This window comes from Rhineura floridana, chromosome 19, assembly GCF_030035675.1.
Source record: "Rhineura floridana isolate rRhiFlo1 chromosome 19, rRhiFlo1.hap2, whole genome shotgun sequence".
Lineage (NCBI taxonomy): Eukaryota > Metazoa > Chordata > Lepidosauria > Squamata > Rhineuridae > Rhineura > Rhineura floridana.
Window position 1 is genome coordinate 4,747,297 of NC_084498.1, and position 25,525 is coordinate 4,772,821.

At 42.4% G+C, this 25,525-nt stretch overlaps 2 protein-coding genes and 1 pseudogene across 2 annotated transcripts in view; 1 reads left to right on the top strand and 2 right to left on the bottom strand.

The window, feature by feature from the left end:
• Window positions 1-15,120, top strand: part of TMEM116 (transmembrane protein 116) — a 72,649-nt gene extending 57,529 nt beyond the window's left edge. Inside the window, exon 11 of the mRNA XM_061602707.1 lies at window positions 15,004-15,120. Within this exon, the coding sequence (XP_061458691.1) occupies window positions 15,004-15,036 (33 nt within the window). The 3' untranslated portion in view covers window positions 15,037-15,120. The remainder of the gene's footprint in view (window positions 1-15,003) is intronic.
• On the bottom strand, window positions 1,907-24,972 carry LOC133373237 (disintegrin and metalloproteinase domain-containing protein 21-like; annotated as a pseudogene).
• On the bottom strand, window positions 21,399-22,935 carry LOC133373455 (disintegrin and metalloproteinase domain-containing protein 9-like). Its single transcript, XM_061603235.1, has one exon. It carries the CDS (start codon window positions 22,878-22,880, stop codon window positions 21,399-21,401), a length of 1,482 nt encoding a protein of 493 aa, XP_061459219.1. The 5' UTR covers window positions 22,881-22,935.
• Window positions 24,973-25,525: the final 553 nt, after the last annotated feature.

Sequence of the window (25,525 nt, forward strand, 5' to 3'; positions counted from 1 at the left end):
GGGCTGGGCTGGGCACACCAAAAGGGGAGGCCCTTGGATGTGTGCTTACCAAGAAGTAAATGCCACTGTTGCAGTGGGACTTCCTCCTGGGTAAGTGCACACAGGACGGCAGCCATCACCATGCTCCAGCTCCTCTGTTGTCATCTGCTGAACACAAACCAGCCTTTGCCAACCTGGTGCCCTCCAGATGTTTTGGACTACAACTCCCACCCAGCATGGCCATGCTCCCCCATCCCCACAGACCTTTGACACTCCAGATGTTGCTGGACTACAGTACCCATCATTCCTGACCATGGTCCATGCTGGCTGGGGTGATGGGAGTTGTAGTCCAGCAGTATCTGGGGTCCCAAAGGTTGGGGAAGGCTGCCATGGACCATAGGACAGCCATTATGTTGGACTAGATGGGCCTTTGGCCTGATCCTGCACATCCCTCTTATGCTTGGGGATGGGAGACAAATGTAGCAGACAGGTAGAGAGAGGGCAGTCCAGATCAGGGACAGGCTCTAGACTGCGGCTCTAGTGGCTTGCTTTCACTCCCAAATAAAAGCACACTTGTTTATGCATGAGGCAATTGTTCCATGAAGTTTGACTCTCTCCTCTCCCTGCTGGAAACAACAGTGTCAAGATTCCAAAAGCTGGGAACCCTCGTAATTCTCATCCAGCTTCCTAACCTCCTGGGAGGAGGTCTGGTTTTCCCCCCCAGAAAGCAAAGAAGAAATCAGGCAAATCCCATTATAAGGCTTGGCTAGAGTGTTGCCAACTCTCTTCCCTTTTAAAACTTGCTGTGCTGTGGCGGTGGCTGTTCCGTGCAGACATTTGGTGTCTGCTGAACTGATGTGAACTGAGAAGAGCTGCAACAAGTGCCCCGTCTGGGTGGGTCGGGCTGTTGTTAAAATGTTACAGGGAGAAGGCCAATTAAAAATAATGGCAACATTTAGCAAGCATCTTCTGCATTATGTGTGTGTGCACGGCTGGGAAGAGGTAAGGAGGTGAGAGCTTCGCTGCCCTTTACTGATTGGAACAGGGATTTCTCTATAGCTGTTGCCTTGATCAAAGCAGAGACTAACGCCCACTGGACAGAACATTCTAGGGAAGGGGGAAAAACAGGTGCCTCTACACCAGCCTTGGGAGTCCAAGTCTTTTGGACTATCATTTGGACAACCCCTCCCCTCAGCCCATGCTGGCTGTGGCTGGGGGGTGGGGTGGAGAAATGTAAATGTTCACATTTAAAGGCGAATCTTATCAAATTCATACTTTCTAAGAGAACTGAAACACAGCTGTCCTTTGAAATTTGCACGTATCCGAATTTTGCAATGCAGTTCTCCAATTAAGCAGAGTATACAAAAATGCACACGTTAGGGAAAAGTGTGGATAAAAATGAATGTATTGATGAAAATATATTAGGGGGAAATTGCTTGCAAAAATGCGTACATTAGCCAAAACTGCATACAAAAATGTGTTTATGGGAAGAAATTTGGAGAACTTGGGGGAAATGTGCAGCAAAATGCTGATGATAAATATAAATAAATCCCAAATTGCTACAGAAATGCGGAGAACTGAATTTTAGACTGGAAAAATGATAGCCTGTGGAAACTTAAATGGACAGATCCTTTCATCCCTGTCTGAGGCTGAGGGCGATTGTAGTCCAAAACAGCTAGAGGGCACCAAGTTGGCAAAGGCCGTCTGTCTCTGCCATTTCATCCTGGATGAAAAGCTCCTGCTGCCGTTTGTGCAGACCTGATTCCTAAATGCAGGGGGGCTGCTGGGCACTGAAAAGACTCTGGGCATTGGCCCATGGTGCATATTTGCTTACAATTTGCATATGGCTAATTAATATGTACAGATGCATATTTGGGTTTCTGAACAAATTAAGGTGATGGGGGGCTGGGTTCTTAACAGTGTTGTAAGCAAAGCAAAATTATCATCATCATCAGTGGTTCAGTGCTTCGGTCTTCGGGGTCCTCTGGGCCACCTCCTAAGAAAATCTAAATAAGAAATATTATGTTAAGATGAGGTGGATATGATGAACCAGCCTGCTGGTGGCCATACACAGGTTGGGTCTGACCTGCTTTCTACTACAGGGTGAAGAGTGTCCACATCCAGAGAAAGTCATCCTTATGTCTTTGCTGAAATAAATGGGCAGTTAAGTTAACCATGAACAAACCTCTCCTGTTGGTTCTGGCAAGACTTTTGGCTTCCCCACTACCACCTTTCAGCATTGCAGAGCCATTGCATTGCCACAGTTAGCTAGAAAATGGAATTAATAATGGAGTTTCCACACAGTACTATACTGTCAGTTATACCGCCTGGCAATAATGCATACTCACAATGTAAGCCCCTTTCAGCAAAGATCCTTTTTAATGTTAATTGAAAGCTCCCTGTCTGCAAGTTCAGCCCATTTTATGGCTTTTTTCTCACCTCAGCAAGTAGTAATAAATTACCCTCTAATTAGTCTGTAGGGGTGCATCAGGGCTGTTAAATTACTGGTTTCATTCCACTTTTTTTACTCCTTTATTTTTAGCAAAATAAGGCTGTAACGTTATCTGGATTTGGGTGTGTGAGAGAGGTATAGTTCTAATTATATTTAGACTTTTTAAGGGGGGCCATAAGGCAACTCAGCGGCCTCATCCCACCGACGGTTAATCACTGTGGTCCTTACAGTTCACAGTCACCCAACCGGAGAAGCTGATTTACGGCCAGGTTGACCAGCATGGCATGTGATGAAACTGTTTCAGGGCATTCTTCTTTTTTATTTTTTGTAATTAGGGGAACGTTTTGTAGTTTTATTTGAGCAAAGGCAGTATTCCAACTGTTCCTAGTACAAGGACTATATACAGGGGGCCGTTTATTCCAGGGATGGGGGACCTTCCAGATGTTGAGCTACAGTTCTCATCAACTGCAGTTGCAGCATGGCCAACGGCCAGGGATGATGGGAGTTTCAGTTGAGCAACATCAGGAGGGCCGCACCCCCCAAAACCCCTGCTTTACTCGTGTAGATGCTTTTGGATAAATTGTGCAGGCTGGATGACATCATAGCCGGCGACCTGAGGATGCCTTGAAATGACAGCGAGCGTTACTCTTTGCGGTGCCCAGTGTTGACACCAACTGGGCTGCTGCTTTCAAAAACCCCTCTGCTGCCTGCTCTGCTCAAGCGTCTCCACTGCCTTCCACACCACTTCTTCAGCTTCCCCAGTCTCGGCACGATGACAGTGACAGCAGCAACCACTAGCACCGCCAGAGGGATCACAGCTCCGAAGATATGTTTCACTAGAGTTGTACTCCAGGTCAACATTGGACACCCGCCCTCTTCGCTTTCCCCTGCACCCCAATACTTGCAATGGGGAGGGGCCCAGCCCTTATTGCAGTGGCAGTTATGGTGACTATTGCAAACCCCTCTGTCGCTGCACTTTTTCTTGGAGTCACACGGCATCCTTTCCCTGGGGACACACGTCCGATTCCTGCAGATCTTCTTGAGGCCACAGGGGGTGCCGTCGGGCACAGCACCGAGATCTACCATATCTGTCCTACCTTTGTACGCAACGCTCCAGCAGATGGTAGCAGCGGCTGGTGTCTGAATGGCCATTGTATAGTGCGGTATTGTGGGGATGGCTTTGACCCGCATGCACTGCACTCTTCCACACAGAACGTCTTGAGGCTTGCATCTCACAAAAGTGGTTCCAGCGGAATCGCCCCCGCAGTTGCCAAACTGGTCTCCAAGGATATTCAGGGATTGGAAGCAGATGGTGATGGCCGCTATGGCTCCCTGGCCAAAGATTCTGGAACACAGGAAGCTGTGAGTCCAACACTGCTTTGCGTAACAATAGGATTCCTGTTTGCTGCACGGCGTCCCATCTTGCATGTAGACATCATTGGGACACCACCCAGATTTCCCACTGCAGTACTTGGGAAGGTCGCACTCATTGACCTGATTCCGACAGATCTGCCCATTTGGAAGGAACCGGCAGTTTTTACAACATGGTCCAGAGGAACATTGCGCGCCTTCCTTGAGGTGCAGTCAGGATTGCAGCAGTGATCCTGCTTGCATTTGTGTATGCCGCCACAATCACATTCTTCTCCCTTATCTAGCAGCCCATTGCCGCAGCGCTTGAACATGAACACTTTTTTCGGGACATTGGTCAGACAGGCCAAGTTCCCGCACAGCACAAGCTCTTTGTAAGTCTGAATACTGCAGTTACTGAACTGGTTGGTGTTTGTCTGATATGAATGCATGACACAGGCCTTGAATGCACCACAAACGCAGTTGGAGCCATCATGTTCAAAGCCAAGGTGGTGACCCAGCTCGTGGGAAACAGTCCTTGAAAATAAGATGTTCTTATCTAGATAGGCTACCATCCCTGCAGAATAGCTGGGTGTGCAGATTGCGCTTCTGTAGGACTTCCCAAGGGTTTTATGAAACTGCTGATGAATGAACAACTGGGCCGTGTCATGTTTAACCCACTTGGCAATATTGCTTACTCTCCAGTTATTGAAAATATTCAGGACAAACCTGGTATCGTGTGTAAGATCGATAGGGTTGCCTGTGTTCCAGATCTCCAGTCCAATCAGCACAATGCTTGCGTGGAGCACCTGGAAATGTGCATTCATTAAGTTAACTAGGTCCAATATTTGGTAGGTCATTCTGGTTTCATTGGCACCTTCAAAATGAAACAGTCGGTGGTCCACCACAATGTACATCTCGATATACTTTGGGTGTCTGCTTATTATTTTTTCTCCTGCCTGGTGCTTTGCAGCTGGAGCTCGTATTCTGCACACCAAAGGCCCTGATTCTTTGGTTAAGTAGAGAAGGTGCTGAAAAGTCAATGAATCCTGCAAAGGTTCTATGCCATAATTTCTGTCTCTGATTTTTAGGAATCCTGTCAGGCCAAAACAGGTCTTAAGAACTACAAGGGAATCAGCCACACCTTCCACAAACCCTTCATGGTAGCATTCGACAGGGATGTAGGGATGACTTTCGATCCTTCTCCCCTGAGAACTGTATGTGAAGACGGGAAGGTTTTTGACCAGAAAGTCCTTCCTGGGCTTCAGTTGAATGACGTAATCCTGTCCCGCTGCCTTGATGAGATAGGAAAGTTCACCCTTCTTAGCGTTTCCTCCCCAAAGTGCTAACTGCTTTGGGACGATCACTTTGTAGGAGGCGTACTCTGGAGGAGGAAATGAGCTGCAGTCGATGGGGAGAAGGAGGAATCCTAGCAAAGTAACAGAGTTTGCCAATTGGAGAACAAGCCAGTTCTGGAGGCCTCTATTGCCACTCTCCATGATTTGTGTCAGAGTTAGAGATCCCGCTTGTCTCCAAACAGAAGTTGCTATTCTTAAACTGCCTGGAGTAGAGAGGAGACAGTTTGAGGGGCTGTTGAATGGAAAAGCACAACCATTCATTAGGTCTCAGGGGGCTTCTTTAAACTCATCAGTACCCCCAAGACAACACAAGACCATAATCCACCATCTCTCTTTCTTGACGGTCATCAACATTCTTTGCCCATGGAAGAGTTTTCCAAAGGGATGGGCTGCCCGCTATTCTTTGGCTTTTGGAAATGGGGCATGAGCAATCAAACAACATCTCTCTGGAGCTTCCTGAACCCTCTCTGCCTCTGAAGGCCTCAATGGCTCCCTGGCCTTGCTGCCATCATCCTGGCCTTATGAAAAGCCCTTTGGGTTACTAGCTGGGTGATACCAAGTACCAAAATGAAGAGGGGAGGGCACCAGAGAGAGGGAGGCATCCCAAAAGTTCAATTTCTCCAGTGCTGGCTATTATCTTTTAATCTCATAAGGGGTATGTACATAACACACAGGGAACAAAGAGGGTGAAGGGCCTGATGGGCCTGATTCATAGTTTCTCTCCCGCGGTTTCTCCTGTAGTGGGCAATTCCAAAGGGCAGCAGTTTTTCCTGCTGTTTTGAATGTGGACATTCCATCGTTCCAAGGGGCCCTTGGGAGGCTACGGAACAAAATGGAGAGCGGTGGTTTGCTAGCCTTGGCGTGGATTGGGGCCAGCATACAATTGGATTCCTGGGCAAATACATTTGGTAATTACTGAGATGGGTCTTGTTGAGATGAGAAGAGTGAGTCCCCCCCCCCTCTCTCTAGCTCTGTCGAGCTGGGTACTCTTCCTGCTAAATCAAATCAAATCCCTCATTTGCATTACCTACGAGCCATTGCAATTGAAGTTGAAATGCATACAATAAAAGCAATAAAAAGCAAATATACAGCTTAATCAGATTTCCTGCTAGGATTCTAACATTTCTATAAGATACCAATCAGTAAAACTGATAAATCCACAATCCAACATAAGAGAGGTGGATAAGTAGAACTAACAACTAATAAAAAAGGAATTGTAACAGATTAAAACTCAAGGTACCATTATAGATCTTATTCTAATGGCACCTGCTAAAAATTTTGCAGACATTTCTGTCACCCTCTGTTCTTGGTCTGCAAGAAGAAAAACCACGTAGAAGTTGGTTGGATGCCCTGGAAAGGGTAGCAGTCAGCACTGGGATAATTAGCTCATTCCTCAAATCTCTATAGCTATTTGGGCAGAGCATCCGCTTTGCATTTTTGCTGGTCTTCTAAGAGGCTAGCAGTGAGTGTTTCCCTGCTGCCTGCAGAAGGGGAAAAGCCCTGTCCTTTGGAGCCAGCATGGAAATGCAGACTAGCACTTGCTTAGCAGGCTAGTTTAAAAAACAAATGAACAAGGAATGGGGTTGCAGAGGAGGGGCAGAGCTGCAGGCTGGGCTTTCCTTCCTTCACAGCAATGGCACCACCAGGGTAGGACTTTGGGGCAGAAGTCCAGGGCCCCATTCAGCTGAATGCACATGGGGACCCCCAACCTCAGCCAGGCTGACTCTTTGCATGTTTGAGTGAGTGACGTACTGCACATTGCCATCTAAAAGCAGGGCTGGGGAACCTGTGGCCCTCCAGATGTTGCTGGACTACAATTCCCATCATCCCTGATCACTGGTCACGCTACCTGGTGCTGATGGGAGCAGAGGTGTAGTTGTCCAGGGTCTCAGGGGGTCCTAGACCCTTTACTTTTTTGGGAGCAGGGCCCCTGTATCGCCAGCATCCTACAAGCCAATCAGCATAAAAGGGGAGTGTGGTAGCCACGGAGAAGAATCTTCCAACATGCTTTCTTGTTATTTCGTGCTGATTGGAGCCAATTAGAGTGAAAAGAGGTGAGTCAGCCACTGAGAAGACTCTTCTCAGTAGCTAACACTCTCCTCTTTAATCCTTATTGACTCCTAGGGATATCTGTTGTGGGAGAAGGCATCAACAAGGGTCTCATTCTCAATCCCACAGCCAAAAAAGGGGGGCATGGCTGTGACTAACATGAAGGGGTCCTGCACTTCTGAGTTTGACACTACTGGATAGGAGTTGGTCCCATGCAGCTGGAGGGCCACAGGTCCCCCAACCCTAGTGGCGGCTGGCGCCCATTGGGACTAGTGGGCCAGAAAGCAGACAGCCCAACAGTAGGTGGAGCTAGAGAGCCAATGACAGGCTGGTGGAGGAGGAACAGAGAGACCCATCTGTCTCTTTCCACTCTGCCCACCTACAGAGTAGTCCAGGTCACCTGTGGCGACTAGGTGAGTTCTTAAATGCACGGTATTTATCAAAATTATATCCTGCCATTCTGCAGACAATGCCTAAGCCAGCTGACACAAAAGATACATAATAAAGACAACAATAAAAATAACAATCACAGCACACAGATTAAAACGAGCAAATGGGGAAAAAACACACAGTAGAATCAGTGAAACAGTCGAACAGCCGGTTAAAAGGTATTAGAAAGCAACAGGAGAAAAACGATGTTGCGGAAGTGACGTGCTGAGAGTCGTATGCCCATGGTTTACCTAGCACAGGGCTGCCAGATGTTGCAAGTGGTGGCTGTGATGTTCCTATATTAATGTATATATGGTAAGTGTTGGTTGTTTAGAAGATACATGGTAAGTGGAGTGAAAGAGGAGGGGGAGTGAATGGGCAGTAGAATGCTAGATGATTGGCTGAGTGTTTAAAATGGCTGAACATATAAAAGGAAGAGAGACAGTGGAATCTGGGGGGAAGAAGAGAAAGAGTGGGTTGTTTGGTGGGTTTGAGAGAGTGGTTTGTCAGGAGAGAGTGGAGAAGGAGGGGGATGGAGTTCGGATTAGTATTGAGTAAAACCATATGCTTATGTGCCTTAAGAAGAAATCTTGTTAATCTTGTTATCTTTGTTATCTTTAATAAATACTTAATTTGGTTTACCAAAGGCCTGATCCTTGGCTGGGGTTTCACAGACCAGAAGGAGGGTAAGGTAATGACCAAGGCTGAAGGGAAACTGTAACAAATGGTGGCAGCGGTGAAGAGAATAACAATACCAGTATTCAGAGTCTCTGGGAATACTAGTATTAGGACGTGACTGGTGGTTGCCTAGCAGGGGGATCTGTTGAGATCTGTGCTAGAGCGGGGAGAGAAACAATAAAAAAGGACAGTCCGGACTGGTGCCTGGTGGTGCCTAGTGACAGGCAGTAGCCACGCGCAGGTAGGAACCTGACAGGGAGAGCCAGGGAAGGGCGTCACACGTGGTGGCAGTAGCGGTGGGATACGAACAACAGAGAATCCAGATACGAATACTAGAAAATCCAGAACAGTGGTGTGGCAAACAGAAATAACAAAACAAGATTTCTTGTGAGAGTGACTGGCAAAGAGTGTGTGGCAAAGAGTGAGTGAACTCAAACACCATGGCTGAATACATAAAAATGAAAAGAGAGGAGCTGGTGGAGAAGTGCATAACATTCAATTTACCTCACGAGGGTAAAGGGGTAGATGAATTGAGGGTAGCACTTATAGGATTTGCTACTGCCCAACAAAAACAACCTGTCAGAGAAGAGACCCCAGAAGGATACTTAAGCAATCCCGCTTATATAGAGTACTTGAGAGAGAAGTTAAGATGGGAGGCTGAGGAAAAAGACAAGCAGAGGGAGTTGGAAGCTGAGAGATTGAGGATGGAAGCTGATGGGAAAGACAAGCAGAGGGAGTTGGAAACTGAGAAGTTGAAGATGGAAACTGAGAGAATGAGAATGGGGTTTGAGGAGAGGGAGAAGCAACAAGCAGTGGATGCCGAATTACAAGTAGAAAAGTTAAAATTTGAAAGAGAGAAGTTTCATTCTGATGAAACAAGAAAGGACAGAGATGGAGCAAAAATAAAAATTACTCCAAAGGACTTTGCTGTCTATGAGCCTGGTCAAGATCCTCAAATTTACCTCAGCACCTTTGAAAAAGCAGCTCAGTTGTGGGGGCTACCTGAAGATAAATACATGCAGTATTTATCAAACCTGATTAAAGGGGAATTGGCTGAGGTATACCAATATTTCCCCTCAGACAGGCCCGTCACCTATGCTGAATTCAAAGAAGCAGTGTTTAAAAGATTCAGACTGGGGCCTGATTATTTTAGAAAGCTTTTCAGAAACTGCCAGATACAGACAGGGAGGTCTTTTGTGGAGCTAGGGGCAAAACTGATGGACATATTTGGGAAATGGCTGACAAGTGCAAAAGCTCAGTCTGTGGAGGAGGTGAAAAACCTCATGATATTGGATCAATTATACCATCAGTTACCACCAGAAATAAGGCTCCTGGTCAAAGACTGTTCCCCTACATCGGTGCAGGAGGCCGCAGAGATGGCGGATCACTTCCCCTCCAACAGAACTGGCTGGGGGGGGGGAAACATCAAGAGATTTTAAACCCAGACTTCCCGGAAGGAGTGCTGGCTGGTGGTTGTCTCTGAGTGAGCTCTATCTCAGAGGAAGCTTATTTCATTTAAAAGCCAGTCAAGAGGAATTTTTGACTGGCGTAAATGTTCTCCAAGATAAAAGGGGAACCGAAGAGATTATCCACGGAACTCCGTCGAGCTGCAGATTGCTAGATTTGATCAGGAATCCCCCTGAGATAAGAAGGCTTTTCTGGCAGCGGAAGACAGAGTCTGGATTTCCAACAGGCTGTGCTGAAAGTAAGCGAGACTTTTTTTCTTTCTCTTTTAAAAACGTTTTTAACGAGCTAGCCTTCTGTCTAAATCTTATCAACTAACTTAAATTACTATCGTAAAAGAGACTTGTTTACGAATCGGCAACTCAGAAACTTGGGTGAGTCACACTTTTTTCGTATTATACAAAGCTAAGGAAGAAGGGAGCAATTCAAAGAACCTGCTTTATTTTTTAAGACAAAAAGCTGGCTTAAAGCTGGAATTACAAAGATTAAACGGATAAGAGGCAACTTAATAGATAAGATGATTTGATTATTTGAAGGAAGTATATCTGAGAATATTTTACTTTATTTTTTTTTATTTTGGATTAATTTTTTTTTTGAACGAATCTGCTGTTCGTGTATCTTACTAACTGCTGGATGCTGAGAACTGGATTTGTTTTACATTCCTGAATGTGCTGGAGATAAGAACTGTGTTGGTTAAACAGGCCTGGAATATTAACTTTTTTGTTGCTGGGAGAAAAGAAACTGTTTGCCTCTACATTGGCTAATAATAGAAAAGGTTTTTTTTTCAAGAATGACAACTAGGAAAGCAGCCAAAGTTTTGGAGCGAAGAGTTTCAATTGATACACAGGAAGGGATGGACATGTTCCAGAAAATTATGGAGGGATTTAGTGATTTTAAACAAGAGTTGAAACAAGAGATGAAACAGGACAGACAACAACTTAAAGATGAATTTTGCAATATGAAAAAGGATTTTAAAGATTTACAAGATCATATTAAAACAGAAGTGGGTGAGATTAAAAATAACATTGGGCAATTAACACAGGATGTAAAAAATGTTAAAGATAAGGTGCAAACCTTAGAGAATAGAACAGATATTACAAATATGGAATTGGAAAAAAATTTGGACTATATTGCTGTTATGGAACTTAGAGATAAAGAACATTGCTTGAGATTCCGTGCAATTCCTGAGGAAACAGGTGAAGATATCAGAGAGAAAATTGTTAATGCCTTGGCAAAATCCTTCGACAGGAACGAAGATCGGATGGAATTTGAAATAGATAGAGTTTATAGAATTAATTCCAGATATGCAACAATAAAAAAAATCCCAAGAGATGTGCTTGTTTATTTTTAAAAAAAGAGGACCAGAGATATGGTTTTGCAACATCATTTTAACAATGTCTTCAAAATTGACGGTAAAGAAATACAGGTGATGAAGGAAATTCCTGTTAGGCTTCTACGTAAGAGAAAAGATTACGCTTTCTTCACAGAAAAACTTAAACAATGTACAATTCAATTTAGATGGGATGTTCCAGAGGGAGTGATTTTTACATTTAGACAACAGAAGTATCGATTAAATACTGTTCAAAAAGCAAGGGATTTCTTGAGAAAAGCTTCAAAAGACATGGAAGAAGATAAACTCAAAGATATGGACATAATTCCTGGGAAACAAAGTCAACAGAAACAGGTAGAGGAAGAAAAGGATGATGATGGATCAAAGGGAGCAACAGGCACAGACTTTTCTAAAATACATGCTTAAAAATGGATTACAAATATCTAACTTGGAATATAAATGGAGCTAATCCGTCGCAGAAGAGAAAGTATTTCATTATTTGAAAAAATTAAAATTGGATATAATTTGTTTACAAGAAACTCATATTAAGAAGAAAGATTCTAAATATTTAATTTGTAAAAATTTGGGTGAAGAATTTATTTCGGCAGGATGCAAAAAAAAATGGCGTGGTTCTTTATATTAATTCACAATTGTTTCCTAAATTGATATTATTGGATGATAGTGGCAGATTTGTGGGAGTTGAAATTACCATTCAGGGTACAAAAATTTTGATAGTGGGCATTTATGCTCCTAATGAAGATAAAACAAGGTTTTATACTGGAATTATGGAAAAATTATCAGAGTTTGCATATGATCATTGGTGTGTCATGGGTGATTGGAATGGGGTAATCTCACCAAAAATGGATAGACTTTCTGAGAAAAATATTAAAGAGACACAGGGCAAATTGCCGAAGATCTGTTTCGAATTGATGGAAAATTTAGAATTGGTGGATGCTTGGAGATATATAAATGACAATGCAAAGGAATTTACTTACTTTTCAGAAAGACAAAAAACATTTTCGAGGATTGATATGATTTGGATGTCTAAAAATTTAGTGAAAGATATTTCCAAGATGGATGTGTTACCAAAAACCTTTTCGGATCATAATCCAGTGATATTGACTTTAAAAAAAAAAAATCTTGGATTTAGATGGAGACTAAATGAATCTTTATTACAGAATGTTAAAATAGTGCAGGAATGTAAGAAGAAATTAAAAGAGTTTTTTGAACACAATTTACATAAAGGAACAGATGAAAATATTGTTTGGGATACAAGTAAAGCATTTATGAGGGGATATTTTATTAAATGTAATTCTGAATTAAAAAAGAAGAAACAACAGAAAATGCAATTGATCTTGGAAGAAATAAAACAAAAAGAGGAAGAATTGAAAAAGAATCCAACTAAAGCTTCTACTGTAAATCAAATTAAAATGTTACAGAAACAAGTGTCAGTGTTGACAGTTAGAGAAATTGAAAGGAAATTAAATTTTGCTAAACAAAAGACTTTTGAATTTGCAAATAAACCGGGGAAATTGCTAGCATATAAATTAAGAAAAGAACGATAAAAAAATCTTATTTTAAAGATACAAGAAGGAGATGAGGTGTTGACAGACAATTTAAAAATCCAAAGGGTTTTCCATCAATATTATTCAACTTTGTACAAGTGTCAGGAAATTCCCTCAGAAAAAATAGACGAGTATATATCCAAACAGAATTTGCCTAAAATTACAGATCTTCAGAGACAAGCTATTAATGGTCCTATTACGTCAAGAGAAATATCTGAGGCTATAAGTAAAATTAAATTAGGAAAGGCGCCAGGACCGGATGGACTATCAGCAATGTATTACAAATGCTTGGAGGAGGAACTTTTACTACCTTTACAGTATACAATGAATTCTATTTTACAAGAGGGGAAGATACCGGATAGTTGGAAAAATGCCAATATAACATTAATACCTAAAGAGGAGCAGGATTTAACCAAAACAAAAAATTATCGGCCAATATCTTTATTGAATAATGATTATAAAATTTTTACAATGATTTTGGCTGAAAGAATGAAAATAATATTGCAACAATTTATTCAGGAAGATCAAGCGGGGTTTTTACCTAAAAGACAATTACGTGATAACGTCAGGAATGTTTTGAATGTGTTGGAATATCTAGAACAACGAAATGACATACAAGCTGCTTTGATTTTCTTGGATGCTGAGAAAGCATTTGATAATTTGAATTGGAAATTTATGTTTAAGGTTCTAGAGCAAATGGACTTTGGAGATAATTTTATAAAATGGATCAGATCGATTTATACATCACAGAAGGCACAGATAATTGTCAATGGGGATTTAACGGACTCATGTGAAATACAAAAGGGTACAAGACAGGGATGTCCATTGTCCCCCCTTCTATTTATTCTGGTTTTAGAAGTGCTGCTTAGAGACATAAGGAAGACAAAAGGATTTCGGGAATAAAGATAAAAAAAGAGGAATATAAATTGAGAGCATTTGCTGATGACTTGATAATTGTATTAGAAAATCCCTTGGAAGGAATCAAAGTATTGATGGATAAACTAGAAGAATTTGGACCATTAGCAGGATTTAAGATTAATAACCAAAAAACAAAGATGTTGGTGAAAAATTTATCTTTAAGAGATCAAAAAGAGTTAATGGAGAAGATAGATTTTAAAATAGAAGAAAAGGTGAAATATTTAGGTATCATTATGACAACTAAAAATTCAAAGTTGTTTCATAATAATTATGAAAAACTATGGACAGAGATTAAGAAAGATTTGTTAAAATGGGATAAATTACAGTTGTCATTAATGGGTAGAATATCTGTAATAAAAATGAATGTATTGCCGAGAATGATGTTTCTATTTCAAACAATACCTGTCATATCCTCTGATCTACCTTTCAAACAATGGCAAAAAGATATTTCTAAATTTGTTTGGCAGGGGAAAAAACCAAGAGTTAAATTTAAATTATTACAAGATGCCAAAGAAAGAGGAGGGCTGGAATTACCAAATTTGAGACTTTATTTTGCTGCTTGTTGCTTAGTCTGGATAAAGGAATGGATTCTATTGAGGAATAAAAGATTATTGGATATGGAGGGTCACAACCTGAAGTGGGGATGGCATGGATATCTATGGTATGATAAAGTAAAAGTTAATGTGGATTTTAATAATCATTTTATAAGACGTCCTTTGTTGAATATATGGAATAAATACAAAACAAGGTTTTTTTTAAAAATACCACTATGTGTTTCAAGTCAAGAAGCATTTTATAGAAGAGAAATGGTTGGAAAAGAGAAATGGTTAACTTACCAAGAACTATTAGAAAATGTGCATGGTGAATATATAATGAAAGAGAGAGAACAACTAATAAAGGAAGGATATAGTTCACAATGGTTTGCCTATTTACAATTGTTAGAAAGATTCAAAATGGACAAGAAAATGTATGGGTTTGAAATAAATAAATCTGATTTTGAAATAGGTTTGTGTACAAATGATGAATGTATAATTGCAAAAATGTATAAATGTTTATTGAAAATGGACATGGAAGAAGAACAAGTAAAAGAGTGTATGGTTAAGTGGGCAAAAAAATTTGGTTATAATATACAAATGGATCAATGGGAAAATATGTGGAAAAAAGGTTTGAAATTTACATTATGCTATAATCTTAAAGAAAATTTCTATAAAATGATGTATCGTTGGTATATGACTCCAGAAAAGTTGTCAAAAATGTATAGTAATGTTTCTAATGTATGTTGGAAATGTAAACAACAAGAAGGATCTTTTTATCATATGTGGTGGTTGTGTAAACAGGCAAAATTATTTTGGGCACAGATAGGTAGGATGATGCAAAAAATCTTAAAGATAAATATTCAGTCAAAACCAGAATTTTTTTTATTGGGTTTTATAGATAAACAAAAGGAAAAGAAATATGGAAGAATAATATTATATATGATCACGGCAGCAAGATTACTATATGCACAAAAGTGGAAAATGGATTCGATACCAACAATGGAAGAATGGCTATTGAAATTAATGGACTTAGTTGAGATGGACAAATTGACATGTCTTATTAGAGAAAAAACGACAGATACATTTCTTAAGGAATGGAAGCCTCTTTTGGACTTTTTGTTGAAAGAAAAAAATGAAATGATGATAATGGGATTTGACGATTAATTAAGATAGACTTTGGAAAAAAGTGAATTTCGTATGTTTTAGGAGACAGGTTTGATATATATTATATACTTATAGCTGATCTGTAACAAATCGGAAGTCAAGTTTTTCTTTTTATTTCTTTTTATTTTTTTGTATTGTTTTTGTTGTATTTGTATTTGTTTTATAAAAATTTGAATAATAAAAAAATTATTATAAAAAAAAGAGAGATTTTAAACCCAGACCATATAACGCTGGCAGAAGGGATGTGGTACCACAGCGAGTGAGTCCTCCAGTAAAATCTGAAGGGCACAGGACACCCCAGAGTGGATCTGTGTACCCTAAAAGTGAGGAGAAATTATGCTACAAATGTGGTAGACCGGGGCACCTACGTTTTCAGTGTGAGGTTGCCAACCCCATTAGTAATCCTGTTCAGACAAGGGCAGTGAAAACAGAGCCCAAGACTTTAGAAACAGCGAAAAAGGTTCAGTTCTGCCAGATAAACTGGACAGAAGTAACAGACCTTGATTCAAGTCTGAGAGAGAAAGTGAGTGTACAAGGGGCAAATTATTGGGCATTGCTTGATACTGGTGCCGCTCAGACATTACTGAGGCCAGATTTAATAAAATCTGAGGTAATATTACCTCAGGAAACTGTGACTATCCAAGGAGTGAGGGGTCAACCAGAAAGTTTGCCTGTGGCCCTGGTGGAAATGACTTGGAGAGGCCGAGAGGGCCAATATAAAGTAGGCATTAATGCCCAGCAACAAGAACCAGTAATACTGGGAAGAGATGTAATGGGAGCCCAAGGAAAGATATATGTAGTGACCAGACAGCAAATTGGCAGAGAAAAAGAAGCCATATTAAGGGGGGCTGAAACAAACAGGGTGGAATCTGTTAACCAGCCTCAGGTCGCCATAGCAACCACTATCAGGCCTGCTGAAGGAGACAAACTGTATCAAGTGGTCTCTGATAAGAAAGAAGCAGAGCAATTCAGGGAAGAGCTGCATAAAGATATAAGTTTGAAGCAGATAAAGGAACAAGCTCTGACCCAACAGATTCCTTTCACTGACAAACTGAGGAATCAAGTTGTGTGTGAGAATGGGATTTTATATAGACTGTGGATGCCTGCTGAGAGAAAGGATGAATGTGAGCAAATACAGAACCAGATTGCTAGAGGTAGCCCACGATGTCCCATGTGCAGGACATCTGGGAATAAAAAAGACCAAGAGGAGATTGGCAGCACACTATTATTGGCCAAACATCTCCAAAGATGTAAAACAACATTGTCTATCTTGTGGAATATACCAAAAGGTGGGAAAAAGTGGAGTAAAGACTAAGGCACCCTTAAAGCCCCTTCCTATAATTGGACAACCCTTTTATAGAGTGGGAATAGATTTGGTGGGCCCTTTTTCCAAACCCACAAGGCATGGCAAGAAATATCTATTGGTGGTGGTGGATTTTGCCACCAGGTACCCAGACGCAGAAGCACTAAGATCTGTAGAAGCCCCTGTAGTGGCAGAGGCTTTATTAAAAATCTTTATGAGGCTGGGTTTCCCTCATGAAGTGCTGACGGATCAAGGCAGTGTATTCATGGGAGAAGTGATGCAATGTATGTGGAAATGTTGTGGTCTAAAACATCTAAAGACCACTACTTACCATCCCGCCACGAATGGGTTAATAGAGAGATTCAATGGCGTTTTGAAGGGCATGATCAGAAGCTATGTTCAAGATCACCCACAAGACTGGGATGAACGGTTGGGATGCTTCTTATTTGCATACAGAGAAGTCCCTCAAGAGTCAACAGGCTTCTCACCCTTTGAACTCATGTTCACTAGAAAAGTGAGGGGACCTTTGGAACTATTAAAAAATTCATGGGAAGGAACCCTGGGAGAGCACAAAACATCTGTAGTAGATTTTGTATTGGAATTCCGCAATAAATTAACATCAATGATGGAGGTGGTGGAAAAGAATTTGAGTCAAGCACAGGAGAAGCAACGTTACTGGTATGACAGAACAGCCAGGGAACGTGTGTATGATGTGGGAGATATGGTTATGGCGTTCATACCCAGGAAACATGACAAATTACAGGCTAACTGGGAAGGACCATATACCATCAGAGAAAGGCTTGACACAGTGACGTATGTAATCACCACAGACCAATTAAACAAAAGCAAAGTGGTTCATGTAAATATGTTGAAGCCTTACCATACCAGGGATGTACAGGTGTTGCAAGTTACCTTATTCCCTGAGGGAAGTGAGCCTGAACTTCCAGATTTGGTACAGGAAAGCAAAGACAAAGGAGGGGTAGATCAAGTGGAATGGTCAGAAGAGGTGAAGGAGGAAGTAAAAGAAGAGATTCTGAGAGTTTTGAAAAACTATGGGAATCTCTTTAGTAATAAACCTGGCCGAACCAGTATAGCCAAACATTCCATTAATACTGGAGATCATGCCCCAATCAGATCTATGCCATACCTTGTGAATGGGAAAGTTGTGAGTGAAGTAATCTGTGTAGGACATAGGGTGGGGAGTGGGAAAGTCACCCCCTTATGGAGCGAAGTAGAGGCAGTGCAATCATGGCCTATCCCCTTGCATGAATTAACAAAGAAGAAGTGTTCTGAGCGTGTGGTATGGACAGATGAATGTCAGAAGGCTTTTGATCTACTGAAGCAAGCCTTGTGCCAAGGACCCATATTAATAGCACCGGACTATGAGAAACCATTCATCGTGGCTGCAGATGCGTCAGACCTAGCGCTGGGAGTCGTCTTGCTACAGGAGAGAGAAGGCACCAGACATCCAGTGGCGTACCTGAGTCACAAGCTGACACCGAGGGAGAAAAACTATTCGTCGGTCCAGAAGGAGTGCCTAGCGGTCGTGTGGGGACTGAACAAGTTGCGCCCATACGTGTGGGGACGAAGATTCACAGTGACTACGGATCATCGGGCCTTGTTATGGTTGCAGACTATGAAAAACCATAACACTATGCTGCAGAGGTGGTCTTGGGCCCTACAGGACTATCAAGTGGACTTCCAGTTCATAAAAGGCAAGGACAATGTACTGGCCGATGGACTTTCCAGGCAAGTGGCTGGGACTGCAGTGACGTGACCAGACGGAGGAACAAAGAAAGACATTTTCCCCATAGAGACTTTTATTTGTTAACGCGACGTATAAATCCTGGAACAGGAATAATACTCTGCCGTTGTTTTAAGGGGGTGGGAATGTGATGTTCCTATATTAGTGTATATATGGTAAGTGTTGGTTGTTTAGAAGATACATGGTAAGTGGAGTGAAAGAGGAGGGGGAGTGAATGGGCAGTAGGATGCTAGATGATTGGCTGAGTGTTTAAAATGGCTGAACGTATAAAAGGAAGAGAGACAGTGGAATCTGGGGGGAAGAAGAGAAAGAGTGGGTTGTTTGGTGGGTTTGAGAGAGTGGTTTGTCAGGAGAGAGTGGAGAAGGAGGGGGGTGGAGTTCGGATTAGTATTGAGTAAAACCATATGCTTATGTGCCTTAAGAAGAAATCTTGTTAATCTTGTTATCTTTGTTATCTTTAATAAATACTTAATTTGGTTTACCAAAGGCCTGATCCTTGGCTGGGGTTTCACAGACCAGAAGGGAGGGTAAGGTAATGACCAAGGCTGAAGGGAAACTGTAACAAATGGTGGCAGCAGTGAAGAGAATAACAATACCAGTATTCAGAGTCTCTGGGAATACTAGTATTAGGACGTGACTGGTGGTTGCCTAGCAGGGGGATCTGTTGAGATCTGTGCTAGAGCGGGGAGAGAAACAATAAAAAAGGACAGTCCGGACTGGTGGAGTTCCTGGTGGTGCCTAGTGACAGGCAGTAGCCACGCACAGGTAGGAACCTGACAGGGAGAGCCAGGGAAGGGCGTCACAGTGGCTCCTATTATCCCTGACTATTGGCCATGCAGGCTGGCGCTGATGGGAATTGGAATCCAACATCTGGAGAGCACCAGGTTAGCAAAGGCTGAGTTAGTGAATTCACAGCAGAGCTAAAATTCGAACTGGCTGCTTCCTGTGCCATCACAGTTCGGTCCCTTAAAGTGTAACCCTCTGCATTATCTACTTAACAGAAGACCTACCGAGTTCATTGAGCTGACTCCCAGCTAAGTGGGGAAAGGATTACAACTGCAGTCTCTATGCTATAATCCCCATGGCCATTTTATTGGAATTGTTTGAGAGACTGAAGATTACCAAAAGGTACTCCAGTGGGAATTCAGTTCCGAAGGATTTCCCCCCACAAATATTAGAATCAGAAATTAGGCTCAGTAATGACCACCAGCCTTTATTTTTTTATTTTATTTAATTAAGCTTATATACCGCCCGACTAGCAACAGCTCTCTGGGCGGTGAACATTAAAAATACAATAAAAATAACACAATACAGTATATCACAATACAAAACTGTACAAAAAACTGTAGTCTAAAATCAAAATATAATAATTTAGAATTAACAGGAATTAAAATGCCTCAGAGAAGAGAAAGGTTTTAACCTGGCGCCGAAAAGATGATAGTGTCGGCACCAGGTGCACCTCCTCGGGGAGACCATTCCATAGTTCGGGGGCCACCACTGAGAAGGCCCTAGATCTTGTCACCACTCTCCGGGCTTCCCTATGAGTCGGAACCCGGAGGAGGGCCTTCGTAGTAGACCGTAGTGTACGGGCCGGTTCATATCGGGAGAGGCGTTCCGACAGATATCGTGGTCCCGCGCCGTATAAGGCTTTATAGGTAAGTACCAACACTTTGAATCTGGCCCGGAAGCATATTGGAAGCCAGTGCAAACAGGCTAGCACAGGTGTTATATGCTCAGACCGCTTAGTTCTTGTTAGCAGTCTGGCCGCCGCATTTTGCACTAGCTGTAGCTTCCGAATCGTCTTCAAAGGTAGCCCTACGTAAAGCGCATTGCAGTAGTCCAGACGCGAGGTTACCATAGCATGTACCACTGATGTGAGGTCCTCCTTACTCAGATAGGGACGTAGCTGGGCTACCAACCGAAGTTGGTAGAACGCATTCCGGGCCACCGAGGCTACATGAGCCTCAAGTGTGAGGGAAGAGTCTAAGATGACTCCCAGACTACGCACCTGTTCCTTTAGGTTTATGGTTTGATCTGGAAATTAATTCTGACTTTAAGCCCTTTCCTGACAATCTTAATAACTGGCCATTACAATCAAGAGGTTTTTATATATATATACAATACATAGGTGAGCAAGACATTTGGAGTGAAAGATGAAGGAAGAACCATATTCTTTACAATGTTTTTGAGTGTTGGGAAATTCTAAGAAGTCTCCCAGCAGATGTATTGCAACCTGGTGTGGAAATGTGCTTAAGATTGGAAAAATGTGAAACAGAGAGAAGCCAAACTGACAGATTTGTCCATTCCTAGAAATTGACGAGGGGAATGTAGAAAGAAATGAAAGGAATGCTCCACACATCTCCGCAAGATGGGAAAGAAGGCCCACAGCTGCATAGCAGAGGGTTGGCTTTGCACACACAAAGTCCTATATTCAGTCTCAATTATTCCTAGTTAACCTGAATTTTGAACAGCAAGCATTTCTCTGGGCTGGATGGTGGAAATCCAGGTATGCTTGGAACCCAACAAACACTATTTATTTGTTTAACTATAAAATTAAATGTTAGCTGTTGAAAGAGAAAGGAAAGGAATCTTAGCCTTAATGTTCAGCCAGAGTACCAATGCTATTTCCCCACCTTGCAGATTGCACTCCTTGAGTTAGGAGAGGTTGGTCTTCTCTGCCATTATCAGAGGATCAGCTGTATGACGAGGTGTGGCCAGCACAATTTTTCTTATCACCAAAATTGCAATGGATCCTCCAACAATGGCAAGAGCCAAAGTGACCAAGATCCCGACAAATAAGGTTAGCTGGCTATAATGCTGGGTACATGGGGCAGGCCCGCTATCAACACTTCCCCCATAGCCCAGAAACAGACAGTTTGGAGCGTCCCAGCCGTAGCAGCAGTGGCAATGATGTCCGGAGTTGCAAACTCCTTTCCCACCGCAAGTAATCAAAGGATCACACGTTATGTTGGATTTGACCCAATTTGTCATTGTTGTACATTTGTTGTTTATGCAGAACTTGTCTTTGCCACACTTGGTGCCTGATTCCACATCTCCTACGTCAGTGAGAGGCAATCCAAAGTGGTATTCTAATCCCCAGCAAACCGTTTTGTTGACCGGCGTCTGAATTATACTTGTATGATCCCTCCAAATTAGGGAGCTTTTGGATGTTGACACACTGCACCCGCCCACAGAGGACGTGATCAGCAGTACATTTTGAAAAGTTGTTTGGCAACTCGTGCCCTCCTTCACCACGACAGTTGCCAAAGCGATCCCCTATCGAGTTGACCCACTTGAAGCAAGCAAGGGGACCAGCTTTAGAGTTCATGCCAAAAATCTTTTGGCATTGCAAGGTATGGCTTGAGCAGCTCCCTAAAAAACAGTAGCCGTCATCACTGCATGGCGTTCCATCTTGTATGAGGACATTGGGCAAGCATTCCGCCACTGTCCCATTGCAATATTCTGGCAAGTGGCATTCATTTGTGGCTCTTCTACAGGTGGTTCCTTTAGGTGCAAACTGGCAGCCTTCACAACACGGCTCAGTAGTACAGACAGCCCCAGGGGCCATTGTGCAGTCATCAAGGCAATATTTGTTTGCCTGACACATTGGATGTTTCCCACAATCACACTCCTCTTCGTCTTCCACAACACCATTCCCACAAGCACTCACAGCAAATATTTTTATATTCTTTGGGATGGTGTTCAAGTATTGAGCTTTCCTGGACTGGGGAACATCAAAATAGCTTTTTGTAGAACAGTTGCTGAAGAGTGGTTTTTCACCAAAGGGACCTTTAACATCCATGATGCACTTCACCTTGGGGGCACAGTAACATGTCTTTAGGTGGTCATCTGGGATGCCAATAACATGCCCTAATTCATGTGCAATGCCAATGGTAAATAACTGGAAGGGCATAGTCCTCCTGATGGATATAAAGGCTACTGCTGTGTTAGCATGACAAATCGATCCAAAGTGTGAGTGTTTCACAATTGCGTTTCCCCTGTTATGATGGGCTAAGAGTATAGCTGTGTCATGCTTCAGCTGGGAAAGGACATTTCTTATGTGCCACACATTGAACTGCTTCATGCTCTCCTTCATATAATCCGTAACCAAAACCAGGTTCTGTTCTGTCCAGATCTCAACCCCAACCAGGAGGACACGAAGGCCAAGAGTAAAAAACATGTCATCCGCCATTTGGGTGAGACGAACGACATGACGCAGAGTGATTTGTACATTTTCAGAATACATTCGAAACAGCTGCACATCCACCTGTATGAAAATCTCCAGGTATTTTGTCTGTTTCCACAGATGATAAATGTCTAGCTTTCCCAAAATCTGTTCTCGTACCAAGTCGGTCACTGAATGAGACATCTCTGCGCTGCTTAGCCAACATGCCGTTGAGTCAGACTCTTCCTCCTCTGTGCGATAAATTAAATGCTGAAATGTAGAGGAACTCTCTATGGGATTGATGTTGTAAGTTAGGTTCTCAACATGGATAAACCCCCTGAGTCCCGAACAAGCACTGAGGCTTGCAAAGGACACCATGACCCCCTCCACAGAACCATGGTAGAAGCAGCCATCTTGGATCTCATAATAGTCTTCCTCTCATTTACCATTCTTGTATGTGAAGACTGGGAATCTCTTCACCAAGAGGTCTTTCTTTTTTAAGTGGACAATACAGTTCTTGCCTTCTGCCTTGATGATGTAGGAGAGATGGTCTCTGGTAGCTTCGCCTGTCCGCCTGAAAAGCTGTCTTGGAATGACCATTTCATAGGAAGCATACCCTGTAGAAATGGGCGACAGGCTGTCTAGTATGGTGAGAAAGATTCCAGGAGCACAAAGGAGACCCCCAAATTGAAGAAGAGGTTGCATCCAAATACTCCACAACCCTCTACCATGTCACCTCTCCATCATACCCTTGGTGTTCTTTGGATCTATTGGGCAGACTGGTTTTGCCAATTTTTAAAACTGTAACACCAAATCACCTGCTCGCGTGTGTGTTTTCCTTCCCCCAGTGACCACCTCCTTCATGACTGGATCATGTTCTTTCTGGGGCGATACCAAGTGCCAAAGAGCAACGGAAGAGGCAGAAAACACCTGCCCAGACAGGTAGGAGCTCACCACAACAGAAGAGAACAAGTAATCCTTGAAGGGAGGGAAGGGTAAAGCTAATGGCTTGGAAAACGTAGGCGGTGCTGCAGAAAGAACGACCCTGGTCAGGTTAGAAACTACTCCAAGGAAATGGAACACTAACAGCTCTGTCCTTCTATGACTCTTTGAATATGAACATTCCATGTGACAGTATAAAACAAGCATTCTGTCATTGTTATCATTGTCTCTCTGCTCGGTTTTATAACGTCTGAACCACACTGCTTGGTAACCAGTAATCAAATTAGGTAATGTTAGATTCTGGACTTATTGGTGGTATTGTTATTATTTGTGTACGTGTGTGTGTGTGCGGTTCTTTATTTCACTAAATCCAAAATGCGGCAAGACAGTTGCAAAGGAATAGGATTTTCAGCCATTTTGTGTGGGCTGTAAAACTTGCTTTTTGCTTTAAAGGCTCCCCTACACAGGAGAGTCAAAAGTTCAACCCAGGAGCCTGGCAATTAAGGGGAAATAGAATTAGGAATTTACTCTCCTTCTGATTGGCTAAAAGGTTGCAAGAGAGAGTGAAATACTGCATAGATTACTTGGTTGCAGAAATGAAGAGCTCTGGAGTCAAAAACTTGAAGAGCTGCAAAAGGGCTGAAACAGTTTAAAGAGCTGAAATACTGGAAAGTGTTTAAACAGCAGTTGGGCACTGTATCAGAAGCCAGGAGTGGACCATGAAAGGACCCAGAAGCTGAACTGAGGGATGTAAAATTGGCAGACAGTTTAGGGAAATGGTCTAGAATAAGTACAGCTGGATGAAGTTAGTTATGTGTAGTTATTGTTTGGTTTAAATGAAGTAGGAACAGCAGGGCTGTGGAGTCGGAGTCGTGGAGTCGGAAGCAATTTTGGGTGGAGTCGGAGTTGGTAGAAATGTACCGACTCCGACTTCAAAATAAATTTTGATTGACAATTTTTTTAAAATATAAATTCAAAATGTCAAAGAAGCTTCCCATGAAGTCAGCTGTATTTGACCATTTCACCATAACTCAAAATGGAAAACATTTTGTGTGTCAGTGTATGACACAGGACCCAGATGAAGACAAATGCTGTGATGCCAAGATCAGCGCATATTCAGGCAGCGATAAAAATGCTCCCATGAGCTTCCAATTTAAAAAGTCATTTACAGCCCTTTCCAGGGCTGTGGAGTTGGAGTTGCAGTCATGGAGTCGGAAGCAATTTTGGGTGGAGTTGGAGTCGGACAGTAGAAAAATAGAGGAGTCGGAGTTGAAGGTTTGGCATACTGACTCCACAGCCCTGAGGAACAGTTTGTAGTCCTAATACTTAGCAAAGTATATACGCAACAGTGGAATTGAGAATAACCAGTCCCATCTCATGCACACTAGTTAAATAAAGAACAGAGACAGTCTTCTTAGGTAAAAAGTATAAAGAATGTTTACTCACGACCTTTCATTCTAGCTTGGATAGAAAAATAGAAGTCTTAGTCACTCCCTCAAGCTTAATGGAGAATATGCAGGAAAGGATCAATATCCTTTAACAAAGGGAAGAGGAAGAAAAGGTAAATAACTCCACCCTTTAGGAAGTTGCATCATGGTAAGCAAGCAAGCATAGAGATGTGCTTCAATTCTAACTAGAAGGGACATCTCCCTATCAAAGGAGGCAGCATGCAAGCTTGCTTAAACCCAACAGTTATTTCATTTGTTGTCACTCAAACTGTAAAGTTACTTTTATCTAAAATCTTTTTCTCCCACTGTTTAACTTGCTGTTTTACTAAAACCTTAAGTAAGAGCATATTTTGTTGGGAAAAACTTGGTATGACACCTTGTTATTCACCCCATGTTTAATTGCCATGCCACTCTACCCAGTATTGGGAGTAGGTTGGGCCACTTCAAGTCCAGAAGAAAAAGGGGCTGTTTAATGGAGGCAGCCAGAAGAAAAAGGAATGATCCACTTGGTGATGATTGTGAAGTTAACAAGGAGGACGAATTGGTTTGGCTTGCTTGCCTCCCTCCCTTCTTGTGGTGCAGCCTGTGCCATCACACCAGCGTTGCTCCATTGGGGGCCTTCCTGCTCATTCT

Coding starts and splice junctions, on each gene's coding strand:
- LOC133373455 (XM_061603235.1), bottom strand. CDS start 22,880: ATGGTGTCCTTTGCAAGCCTCAGTGCTTGTTCGGGACTCAGGGGGTTT.